Source organism: Balaenoptera ricei, chromosome 21, assembly GCF_028023285.1.
Source record: "Balaenoptera ricei isolate mBalRic1 chromosome 21, mBalRic1.hap2, whole genome shotgun sequence".
Classification (NCBI taxonomy): domain Eukaryota; kingdom Metazoa; phylum Chordata; class Mammalia; order Artiodactyla; family Balaenopteridae; genus Balaenoptera; species Balaenoptera ricei.
The window spans coordinates 32,376,382-32,389,154 of record NC_082659.1 but is presented as its reverse complement, the minus strand read 5'-3'; the positions used below and the strand labels follow the sequence as shown (position 1 = coordinate 32,389,154).

The following is a 12,773-nucleotide window of genomic DNA, read 5'->3' as shown; positions in this document are numbered from 1 at the left end:
GCAGAGACGGTCCCTCCCACTCGGGGTCTCCAGCATGTTCCAGGTCAGGCCTTGCCTTCAGTTCTGTCACTGAGTACAACACGAATCTGCCTGCCCCAGCCAGTGCATCTTCTAGAAAGCACCCCCCACCCATCCCCCCTCCTTCTCCATCACCCTACAAGAGGACAAATACCCTCAGTCCTCATTCGTCACTCACACAGGTCCTGGCAGCGAGACTGGTGGCCCTTTAAACGCAACCACCATGTTGTGTGCACACCTGAGCCCTTTACCCACCACCTGCCAACCTCCTCTGCTTCTGTCATCAGCCACTGGGTCACAAGCCACACTACCCTTTGGCAGCAGAAATGCCCAAATATTAGTTCTCAAAGAACTTCGAAAGCTGTCAGGTGTGCTGTACCTGTAATTTCCATGAAGTATTTTCACAAGTCCGGAAAAATCCCATCAGCAGTGGGAGCAAGTCTTTCCTGTTACTAATAATCCCTCCAAATTCCCAATAAACTACAGGTCTCTACCAGCGTCTACGCCCCGTAATGCTCCCTGGTTCTCAATCTCTTTGAAATCCCTCCAGCAGTATATCCAAAGCAAACCTCTTACCAGCCCTCCAAACAGGGCCTGTGAGAGATGGTCAAGAAGGACAAAATGGCAGGCACGTGGCCATGATGGCCGACCCTCATAGAAGATATGTCTTTGGAACAATTTTCTAGAAGCCGGAGGTCTTTATGAAGCTCCCACAACCTTCCACATCCCCTGGAGCCCGATCCAAGTTCTAAACCCAAATTCACAGGTCACTCGCACCCCACTGCGCCACCCAACCCCACTTTATATACATCATCTAGGTTAGGGAGCTGGCTCTTGGGTCCCAATCAGAAGTTCTTTCTTCAGGAGGAGAAAAGCATAAACCGCGCCCCCCCCCCCGCCCCGAGCACGTCACCTCTGGCAGATGGATGTCACCAGCCTTCACGACCCAACCTCTGATGAAGTTGGCTGTGTCTGCAGCCAGGCCCCCACCAGCCCAGGTACCTTGGGAGCCTCTCCTACAGTCCAGGAGCCCTCAGCTCCACCTGGGATGGAGCCTCCGCAGTTGACCACATCACGTCTGTCCCAGCCCCACCTTGTTGCTGAGGGCCGGGAGCCCAGGCTGCCCTTCAGGCCGCGCCTTACCTTGTTCCGGCAAGGTTGGCGCTGGCCTGGCAGTGCAGAGCGCGGCTGTGACCAGCACAGCCCAGAACAGGAGACACTTCCAGCTCCACATCCCAGTTCCGCAGTTAGAAGTTGGTGACAAGGTTCCGCACCTCCATGGAGACTCTGCCGTGGGCTTGACCCTCCCGTGCAAGCTGACTCTGGGGAGAGAAAAAAAAAACCCCAAAGTTAGGAGGGTCTGCACGGGGGAGGAGGGGCAAGGAGAAAAAGAGGGAAGGCATGTCACACGGCCACCCTGCCCAGAAGAGTGCCTGAAGCAATAACTTACTCCTTCAGACACAAAGAAAGGAACTGTGGTCCTGTCCCAACGGCGAATTCAAGGTTATACGCCTTAATTAGACCAAGGAGTGTTTCAATTCAGTCCTACAACTATTTATTGAGTGTGGACTGTTTCCCACGTTGGGAAAATCATCAGAAAGTTCCCCGAGGCATGAGCCCCAAGATCATTTGTGCTGGGAAAGCGAACGGCCTCAGGAACGTCTCCCACAGGTGACCTGGGTGTGCGGATGTGACCTCTCCCAGTTTAAGACTTCACTCCCTCTAGGGCACACCGACCCTTCGGGGAGGGATAAAGAGAGATGAGGAATTATGGAAGAAGCCCAGAATTGGGAAATGGGAGCCAGGTGAGATGCTGACCGTCTCTGGACCTACGTGATGAGGAAGCTGAAATACGCCATCTCCAAGGTTCTTTCTTTTTGTCTCTAAAACTGGATGCATCACAGGGACCTCTGGTTCTACCAGCTTCCCTCACGGAGAGAACACAACTCTCACCAGCTACTTAAAAAGGGCCTCCGAGTAGGGAGCCGTGAGCTGGATCCAGTTCTCCCCGAGGCTGAGAGGTCCAACAGAAATGGATCCAGAAGAGGGGAAAGGTCGTGCTGAAGAATAAGGGTTCTTGCAAGGCCTGACTCAAAGATGGCTCATGCCAGCCCCGGTGAAAGGCACAGACTGCGGGCCTTTATCCTTCTCAGGTCCGAATGGGTAAAATTTAAAACAACCCTCCAAGGTCTTCAGGATAATGGTCTTTTCCGCTAAACATTTACCAAGTGATAAGACTTTCTGGGCACCGTTTGGGCTACGAGGGGGTGACCCTCTCTGTCTTCCAGGTGGCTTTTGCCCTAAATACTCCAGGGAACCATCCAAGTTATTCAGAGAATCCACTTCCCCGGAACATGCCCTAATGTGGTGCTTCAGCCGGGCCTCCCCCTGAGCCAGACAGGGCCCCTTGTGAGTGAGTCAGGCGCGGCTGGCAGAAAACCCCCCAGATTCTTGGCCTCGTTCACAAGCGCCTGCCAGTGGGAAGACACATGCACTGCCGCTGCTAGCTCCCTCCCAAGGCTTTCCTGAAATTTTTTAATGATTTCAAATCAAAGGAGAAGTAAACACTTCTATTTTTCTAAATTTAGGAAAGGGACTAGACAAGGCAGATTCGAACAAGTTATTTACTGAATACTCACTACGTGCCAAGCATGGACTAGGTAAGATTTTAAACTATAAAACTTCATTTCTTCCCCACTGTGAACTTAAGGGGAGGGGTGGGAATTATTACTGCCCTTTAAGCACGGGGAAACTGAGACGCAAAGAGGTTAAGTGCTTTGCCCAAAGATGTGCAGTGAGATGGCAAGGGCACCGGGTCTACATCACCTGGGTTTTCAGATGCCAGAGACCAGGGTGGGAGGAAGCAATAAGGGGGTGATCAAACCTGGTTCTACCGGACGCAAGCTCATTTTCTCCAGAGGGCATCCCTGCGTCACACAGAAGCCATGTAAATAAGGACAGATCCGAGGTGACTCTGGCAATGGGAGAGCCTTTGATTCTCAATTCCTTTGCTCTAGAGAAAGACCCTTGGAAGCAGCTCATGGATATGCCATTTAGGACACAGGATGGGGCGTGATTCCCGGCCACGGATAGAAGTGATGCTTGCCAGAGGACATCCCCAAACCACATTCCACATCTCATTACATCCCAAAGATACAGCAAGTGGATGCAGGCCAGTCACCGAGAAAGGTACACCTGACTAAGGACCTAAGTAAATCCCATAGTAATGGCCAGAGTCATGAATGAATTTTTAGTATCCAACAGGAAAGGGTGGTATCATCTCGAGATGATGAAGCTTGTTTTCAAAGGTAGCAGGCGGGCAGCCCCCACCACCACTCGGCCGCTCTGTCCCCTGAAAAGCCTGTCTACCTCCTCGCAGGAGTGGTCTGGCTGCTGACTGCCCTCTTTCAGCTCAGTGATCAATGCACTTCAAAATAATCTGGCAGCTTCCCTGCAAAAGTCTCTTCCTCTCCTCCCGCCCTGGGCCTTGAGTCCCACATCTGTAAAACAAAGGATGTTCAGAAAACCCAGCCCCCCGGCCCCCAGGCACCCACTCCTGGAATGAGAAGGGGTAAGCGGGCACACAACTTATTGTGGAAAACACAGTGACACGAACTAGTCCCCAGACTACCTGGGACCCTAGGGACTGCTACCTCCCCCTTCACCTCACCTTCTTCCCATTCTACTCATTAATGAATTCTTTAAGTCTCTTAGGAACAGTCTCCTTCCTCCACTGCTTGACAGATGTGACCTGTAGCCCTGCAGGTGCACACAGCAGCCGGCCCCTCAGCCTCTCCCCATCAGTCACGTCTCCTGGGACCGGCAGCCCAGCTCCTGCTCTGGGTGCAGAGGTCCTCACTGGGGAATGAGAAGAGTTGGGGGGACACACGCCATCTCACTTATCCCAGTTGTCATCAGAGGGAGCTAAAATAGTTGCCTTGCCTACACCACAGGAGGTTACGAGCTTCAAATGGGGGGCATGGGTGAAAGTATCTGCTCTCTCCTCTCGAAAGCCCTAATCAAATGTAAGGAATTACATATAAACATTGTGCTTTGAGTCACTTCTTGATAGCAATCTCAGGAGACTTTGGTAATTGGCAACCGGAGGACATGAACTTCCTGCCTTTGCAAAGGCATTTCTCACCATCCATCTTTACAAACCCCACACTCTAGACCTAGCTGTCCCATTCGGTGGCCCCTCGTGGCTATGGGGCACTTGAAATGTGACCAGTGCGAGGCAGGATGTGCTAGAAATGAAAAATACATACAAGAATGTGGAGCCTTTCAATGATTTTTTCAAACTGATTACATGTTCAAAAGATAATATTCCGGGACTTCCCTGGTGGTGCAGTGGTTAAGAATCTGCCTGCCAATGCAGGGGACATGGGTTCGAGCCCTGGTCCGGGAAGATCCCACATGCTGCAGAGCAACTAAGCCCGTGCGCCACAACTACTGAGCCTGCGCTCTAGAGCCCGCTAGCCACAGCTACTGAGCTCATGTGCCACAACTACCGAAATGCGTGCGCCTAGAACCCGTGCTCCGCAACAAAGAGAAGCCATCGCAATGAGAAGCCCACGCACCGCAACGAAGAGTAGACCCCGCCGCAACCAGAGAAAGCCCACGCGCAATGAAGACCCAATGCAGCCAAACAAAAAAAAACTGTAAAAAGAAAAAAACCCCAAAACAATAGCTAAAATCCAAAATCAATATAAAAGACTGCTGTGCAAAAAAAAAAAAAAAAAAAGATAATATTCCACATATATTGGGCTACATCAAATAATTATAAAAACTGAAACAAACGAATTAAGTTAAATGAATTTCACCTGTTCCCTTTTTCTTAATTTCAAACATGGCTACTGGAAAAATCTGAGATTCCATGTGGCCTGTGTTACATTGTAGGGGACAGGACAGCTCTGGGCAACCTCCGTGCCCTGCCAAGCCTTCCTTCTTTGCCCTTCCTCTGTCTTCAGCGGGCTCTCTCATTCGCCAAGCCCCACCTCAAAAAGCCACGTCCTCTTCTACAAGTCTTTCTTGGGCCTTGGGAGGATCCTCTGAATTTCCAAAAACACCATAGGGTCTCAAGCTCCTTAAGAGCAGGGTCTATACCCAATCAACCTTTGTCAGTGACCTTAGCACCTAACACCTACACAGCAGATGCTGGTACATTTGGGAACTGGATGCATAAATGAATGAAACAAAGAGAGGCCGGTAGAAAAGAAACTGACAGAGCCACGCTTGCAGAGGAGAGGTTGACAATGCCAGAGGAAATCGTCCAGCACTCCTTGTTAGCCAGCCAAACTCGATTTCAAAGCATACCAACCCGGACATTTTCTAAACATCTTGATTCCTCAGACTTGAGGAAGTGACGCCAAAACTTTAATCCCTTTAGATGGGAGTAATACTTCTTAACACAAATGGTGGCTTTCCCCAAAAGTGAGCAACAGTGAGCATCCCTCCTCATTGGTGAGAGTGGCAGGACAAGTTCTTAATAAACATCTGAAAAAAGACATGCAGCTCAGCTTACGAAATTGTACCCGCTCCAAGAGAAATGCTAATTTAAAAGTTTTTAGTCTCTGTCAAAAGGAGTGCCCAAATGTCCTTGGGAGTGCGGTATGTAAAAAGTGAGTAGTAATCAGAGAAACCCTAACTGCTCCACGGTAATCCACGGTAATCTAGGCAGACTTGCTACTGAAGACAGGATGGGCTTGTGGACCATCACATGCTTGGAGGTGTTCACCCAGGTGAGGGCTATTTACTTGGAGCCCAAACATGGCTTTTTTAATTGCAAGTGGAATGGCGATGAGGAGAGAATTTCTAAGGGAGATGCAACCTTAGGGAGATAAGCAAGTCTCCTAGCCCACGTCTGGTTTTTAATCTTCTCAGAAAACCCCAGAATCTTCTCTGAAGTTCTGCATCTGGACTCCCACCAGCCCCGGGTTCACTGAGACCTTGCACAAAGCTCTCGGGATGACAAATGCAAGACGTATTTCCCAAGAGGAAATTCAGCTCCTCTCAAGTGATGTGAGGCCCTTTCAGAGCAAGATGTTTGGATCCCTTCTCTCTACCTTCTTTTCCTTCAACAGCAACAGGCTCAAACTTTCCTAGGAAGCTCTTAACTAACAGCCATTTTGATGAGACAGATTAAAAAATGGAGGCCCGGGCTTCCCTGGTGGCGCAGTGGTTAAGAATCCACCTGCCAATGCAGGGGACACGGGTTCGAGCCCTGGTCTGGGAAGATCCCACATGCCGCAGAGCAGCTGGGCCCGTGAGCCACAATTACTGAGCCTGAGCGTCTGGAGCCTGTGCTCCGCAACAAGAGAGGCCGCGACAGTGAGAGGCCCGCGCACTGCGATGAAGAGTGGTCCCCGCTTGCCACAACTGGAGAAAGCCCTAGCACAGAAACGAAGACCGAACACAGCCATAAGTAAATAAATAAAAAAAAAAAATGGAGGCCCGAAGGAAGCATTCAGAGGCTGCTAAAAGCCCAAGCTCACAGGAGCAAACCTCCTGTTTTAGGAGTCTTGTTCCAGGTCAACACCCAAAAGCAAACAAAGCAAAATCTCATGGACTTTTCTAGGTCTCCATGGCTGGAGTCTACCTACTCGCTGCTCACCTCAGTCCCCCTAGCCTCCGGAGTCCACCAGGAACAGAGCTGGGCCAGGCTTAGGGATGCCTGGAGATGCTGTGACCCTCTCCCTCAAGGGGGGTGGGGTCATAGCATCCACCACGCTCCTTCTCCATGTCTTCCTGTGCTTCTGCTTCACTTGCTCTTCTAAGGGTGCCTAACGGAACTTTCTCACATCCTCCATGGCCAGGAGCCAAGGAAAAGAAGCACCCAAGACTGTCTACTCTGGAGCCAAAGGAAGAGGTGCCCACACTGGCCCAAATCCCATTTGTGAAAATGCCTCCAAAATGCGCATTTCTACGGGCTTGGTCAAAGCAGACAGTGAGAGCACACTATCCAAGTGACTTTCCACCCGGATGGCCCTCATTAAAAAGCTGACACTCAGCTATGACTAAGAGTAAGTGCAACAGACGTTTCAAGGAGCTCGTCACCGATGCAGTACACAGCCATCCCAGCTGGAGCCAAGCCCCCAGCAGCCTCCCTGTCCCCAGACACCCTGCGCTCCTCCGGGGGTCAGCAGTAGCCCTGGAGCTTCTCCCAACCAACTGGGGGGAAATATGTAAACAAGTCATTAGGGAGGTAGGCTATCGGGACCGATGGTCGGTAAGGTCGCTGGGTCCTCTGCAAGGGCTCTTGCTCGGTCACTCACTCGAAGGAAGGGCTATGACCCAGGCTTGGGGGTAATCAGCCAGACAGAGGCATGTCCCACGGGGCCCTGCTACTTAGCTCTTAAACAAGCCTCAGAGAGGAAACCAGGAGCCCGGGCCAACAGGGGAAAATGGCCACTTTCTGCTCAACAGTCTCAAGGCTAAGGTTCTACAATTTAGATGGTATTCCAAAAAAAGCTCTGGGCCGGAGGTGCAAAGGGCAGGGCACATCTGCAGAGGAAACAGTCACCTTAATTACCATGTCTAGAGAAAGTGCGATTTCATTACAGCCTCCAAACTACTGCCCAAAGGAGGAAACCAGAGAAGTGTTTTCAATTTGAAAGAGGCTGGAAAGGAGAGGGTGAGAGACCAACTCTCCCCACCCTCCTGCAACTTTGGAACCAGAAAGTGCTTTCCTACCTCAGAGGTTAGAACCAGAAAAAACCCTCCACAATCCAATCCCTTTCAAACCTGCAGCCGGTACTGACTTGGTAAAACGCCCCACTTTAGTCTCCGGGAGCTGCCGCCCAAAGAACTGCTTAAAAACACCCAGGGAGCGACAGCCCGGGGCCTCCCTCCCACGCCCGGGCCGCTGCGCCCCGGGATCGCTCCAGGGAGGGTGGAAAAGGGACGCGTGACGCCACCGCCGGGCGGCCCGAGACCCGGCGGCGGGCTCCGGACAGGGTCAGACGCTCCCGCTCCTCCAGCTGTAACTGAAGGGAGGAGACTGCAATGCTTTGGTTCCAGAAACTTCCGTCAGGGCCAGTTCTGGGTCAGACCACCTCTGACCACCTCTAGCAGATGAGATGGGCCACCCCCGAAAAACTTGGCCCCCTCTCCTACGATGCTTCTTTTCCGCACGAGCCAGAAAGCACCACCTCCATATCAGATCCTAAATAACTTGGCATCCAGGATAACTTCTCTTCTCCTCAAATCCCAACGCCTCGTCCCCAAATCTTAAGAAATCTTAAAGAGCGAGGTGGTAAGGCCAAGTTGAAGAATCCCAGTTTTAATCTGGGGGAGGGGGGAGGGAGGAAGAGGGATGTCCTTGTGACTGCGGTGTACCCGTGTGGGGTGAAACGGAACCAGATGCGGCGGCTACATCTGGAAAATGGGGGCGGGGGGGGAGTGGTGGGGGAGAAAGACACCGCAGAAACTTTGAAAAGGGCTAAAGCTTCTGGGCCCAGAAAGGAGAAGCAGGCTTCACGGCTCCCCATCGCCCTCCCCACCCCGCCCCCCGCCCAAAGGCGTCTGGCTGCCTTCATAGGCTATGAGTTAAATGAACTCCAACTACAAAGTCAATAAATTCCTCTGCAAATGAGCGTTCTAGGCCCTCTTCTCCTAACCCCAAACATAACGGGAAAGCGGAGCGGGGGCAGAGGGTTCTGGGCCCGAGAAGCAACCTGCCTCGCAGCCGAGTGAACCGCACGGGACAAAACCCTCATCCCTTCCCCCACCTCCTCGAACCAGATTGGAACTGAACATTCCCCTCCCCCCCGACCCCATAATGGGGCTTAACATCACCCGCTGGGCGCCCTCCCCTTCCCCAAACTTCCGATCCTTTCAGAGATGGACTAAGTCGAAGATAAGCGCCTCTGGAAAAGGGAATTCCTTTCTCGCTCTCCGCTAAAGCAGATTCAGCCATTTGGTGACGACACCCCCTTAAAACCTATTCGAAGAGAATCTAACCTACCCCTCCACTTCCTTCCCCCTTCAGGCCCCCAGCCGCTCACCCACCCGCAACCGCGACCCCAGACCTTCCCGGAGGTGGAAAAGGGCTTAGAAAGACCCTGGATTTTTAGCGCGCCACCCAAAGCTACCTGCTGGATTGGGGTGAGTCCCCACGGGGGGACTAAAAGGAGATGGAGTGGAATGCAGCGCGCGCGCGCACACACACACACACACACACACACACACACACCACCTCGCTGCCCACTCCCGCCCGCCTCCCCAGTCCCAGGAAACCGAGGGCCGCCGCCGCCTCGGCCCCGGCCCTGTCCCTCCCTGGACTCACCGCCGAGCCGCCGCCGCCTCGCCGCCTCCCCAGCGCGAGTTGGCGGAAAAGTTGGGCGGCTGGCGGATCGGCGGGACCGGCTCGGGGAGGGGGCGCAGGAGGCGACGCGAGTGGAGGGAAGGGAGGGGAGACAAAAGGGGGGCGCCGAGCGCTGGGGAGGGAGCCGGGGGTGGAGGGGGGCGGGTAACGAGTGGAGGGAGGCGCCGGACCCGACTGGGTTGCGGCCGGGGAGAGCGCGCAGCCGGGAGGCTCCAGCGCCGGGGGCCGCTCAGGACGCGGAGCCCGCCCCGGATCCGGGGGCGCCGCGGCTCTTACCTCACTCGGCGCTGCGGTTCCGCCTCTGGAGGGTCCGCCGTGGCTTGTGCGGGCGGGCGGGCGCCCGCGTCCCCGGCTCCGGCCCGCCGCCCCCGGGCTCCGCTCGGGTCCTGGCGGGGCCGCGAGAGCCCCACGGCCGGCGCTCGACTCCCAGTGGCGCTCGGAGCTCGGCGCCTCCGGCCCGGGCGGGAACAATGGAGCCGAAGCTGGTGCCCCGGAGGCGGGGCGGGGGGAGGGCTCCGGTCCGCCGCCCGGGATCTCCAGACCCCGTGGCCCCCCTCTCCAGCACCGGGCGGCGGCCCTCACGCTTCTGGCAGCCCGGGCTCCATAGCCCTGCGGGGGCCCCGGCGCCGCGGCGTGCCCGACTGCCGCACTGGTCCCCTGCGCCCCGCGGGGCGCCCCTCGGACCAGAGAAAAGTCCTCGGGCTCCGCCGCTCTTCCAGCTGAGGCGCGCACTGGCGGCCGGGGAAGGCGAGGTCGCCGCAATGCGCTAAGCGGAGTCTTGGTCCTGTCCGGACGTCGCCGCCCAGCTCCGGGCACAGCCCGGGCTCCTCCGCGCGCTGCGGCTGGACCAGAGTTCGGGCTCCCGCTCGCCGCCGCCGAAGCCGCCGCACCAGTGCCCGCAGGAGCGCTCCGAGCGCTGTGCGCCGGCGGGGCGCGAGGACTCGCTCTCTCACTCCCACCCCGCGCTGGTCCCACCTCCTCCTCCTCCCCCTGCAGCTGCCTGCTGGGCCTTGTAGTTTCCGAGCCGCGGCCCCCGAGAAGGGGGAGCGGGCTGAGCCGCCCCGCGCTCCGCTGCTCCTTTCCTGCGGTCTGGCCTCCTTTGGCGCGCGTGCCCCTCCATCTGAGCACCGCCAGGAGCGCGCCCAAATTTCGGGCGGTGGCCGAATGAGCAGTTTTGGGGATGAGGTGGGGAGACGCAGTAGCCCTGAGATTGCACATGGTAGCACGGGCTTTGGAGTCGGACTGTGTGCCTTGGGGAAACGATGTTCTCGCTCTACATCTCAGTTTTCTCATCTGTAAAAGGGGGATAAGAGTACTTTCCGTATAGAGTTGAGGATTAAATGAGAGCCTGGCACATAGTTACTCAGTAAATCCAAGCTGCTTTTATTCATGAGAAGGTCTGCTCCCTCCTCAGACCCTTCACTTTCCCCAGCCACATAGCCTAGGTTTTGTGGTCCAGGGAGCTGGGTTTTGTCAATTCTACAGCACCGTTCTTGGCCTCCAGAAGTCTTCAGCCTGCGGAGAACGTTCCGGAAGCAAAGAGTGAGTGAGAGGAGTCGGGGGGGGGGGGGGTGTTGTTGGTTTGGAAATTAATCAGAGCCCACCCAGCGCACACTCCAGTACTCTATGGAACCCGAGGAAAAGTGACTAAAATGCCCTTTCCCCTGGGTCCTTCCTCAGAGTGGTATAATCTAGTGGTTCCCTAATCCAGATGGACATCTGTCCTCCGAGGAACTTCTAAAAAATACAAACTCTTGGACCTGCTCAGACTCGAGGAATCAGGCTGTCCCAAGAAGGAGCAAAGAGTTTTTTTTTTTCTACCGCTCCCACTGTGTCAGTAGGGGACCACCGGCAGGGTGAGAAGTATGTCATCCTTGGTATGAAAGACACCTCCATTATGGCTCACTACTTATGAACTGTTTGATTTTGGGCAGGTCATGCATCTGAAAGAAATCAAGGCCTGTTTATATATTTTCCCCCAATTGGTTGGTACTGCCTCACAAGGTTGTCACCAGAATCAAATGAAATAATGGATGTCAGTGCATTCAAAGTGCTAGTTTTGATATAAATAAAGTTACTATGTAAGTTAATGGTAGGTTCTGTTCCCTCATTCTCACCTAACCCACAAGATTCTGGAAGCTCAAAAACTGAATAAGATAACCCCCCTCCACTCCCGCCCCTACCATTTAAGGAAAGGGTCTCCAAGTTATTTCTTTTTTTTTCTTTCCTTCTTTCTTTCTTTTTCTTCTTCTTCTTTTTTTTTTTTTTGGCCATGCAGCATGGCTTGTGGGATCTTAGTTCCCCAACCAGGGATCGAACCTGACCCTAGCAGTGAAAGTCCTAACCACTGGACCGCCAGGGAATTCCCTTCAAGTTGTTGTTTTTTGTTTTTTTTTTAAAGAAACCTTACGTTTTTTGTTTTAAATTAATTAATTAATTAATTTATGGCTGTGTTGGGTCTTCGTTTCTGTGCGAGGGCTTTCTCTAGTTGTGGCAAGCGGGGGCCACTCTTCATCGCCATGTGTGGGCCTCCCACTATCGCAGCCTCTCTTGTTGCGGAGCACAGGCTCCAGACGCGCAGGCTCAGTAGTTGTGGCTCACGGGCCCAGTTGCTCCGCGGCACGTGGGATCTTCCCAGACCAGGGCTCGAACCCTTGTTCCCTGCATTGGCAGGCAGACTCTCAACCACTGTGCCACCAGGGAAGCCCCAAGTTATTTTTTTTTATTGGACTAGCAGGAGGAAGAATAGTGATCACTATAGTGTCATTCACATAGTAGGAGCTCAATAAATGTTTATGGACTGACTGAAGAGTAAATAAATAAATATTTATGCAAGTGAAGGAAAATTAAACTAAATAAAAAGCAGGAACTCACATATTTGTGGAGTACATGGACTTCAGTCATTGTTTATAGGGTTATTCCCCCTATAAGCCTATCTCTCCGCCCTTCAACCCTTCTGCTCCTGATCAGGCTCTATTTATCCTCCCATATAAGCTGCCCATCCATTAGGCCTCCTTCATTTTATTTTATTTATGATTTTTTATAAATTTATTTATTTATGCCTGTGTTCGGTCTTCGCTGCTGCGCATGGGCTTTCTCCCGTGGCGAGCGGGGGCTACTCTTCATTGCAGTGCGCGGGCTTCTCATTGCGGTGGCTTCTCTTCTTGTGGAGCATGGGCTCTAGGTGTGCGGGCTTCAGTAGTTGTGGCGCGTGGGTTCAGTAGTTGTGGTGCACGGGCTTAGTTGCTCTGTGGCATGTGGGATCTTCCTGGACCAGGGCTTGAACCCGTGTCCCCTGCATTGGCAGTTGGATTCTTAGCCACTGTGCCACCAGGGAAGTCCCCCTCCTTCATTTTAAATCATGCTCATTCCAGGCCTGTAAGAAGGCCAAACTCACACTCCTCCCCCTTGGAGGGGCCTTCCCAGCCAA

The 12,773-nt window shown here is 53.7% G+C and overlaps 1 protein-coding gene across 10 annotated transcripts in view; it reads right to left on the bottom strand.

Annotated features, from left to right (window-relative positions):
• Positions 1 to 9,908, bottom strand: part of FGFR1 (fibroblast growth factor receptor 1) — a 49,180-nt gene extending 39,272 nt beyond the window's left edge. For 8 of the 10 annotated variants that reach the window (XM_059909574.1, XM_059909575.1, XM_059909573.1 and 5 more), the window contains exon 1: positions 1,162 to 1,335. In XM_059909574.1, coding sequence (XP_059765557.1) covers positions 1,162 to 1,252 — 91 coding nt within the window. In that variant the 5' untranslated portion in view covers positions 1,253 to 1,335. Of the gene's footprint in view, positions 1 to 1,161; positions 1,341 to 9,619 lie in introns of those variants that run through there. The other 2 variants (XM_059909579.1, XM_059909580.1) reach the window with 1 other exon arrangement.
• Between the last annotated feature and the right edge of the window lie 2,865 nt (positions 9,909 to 12,773).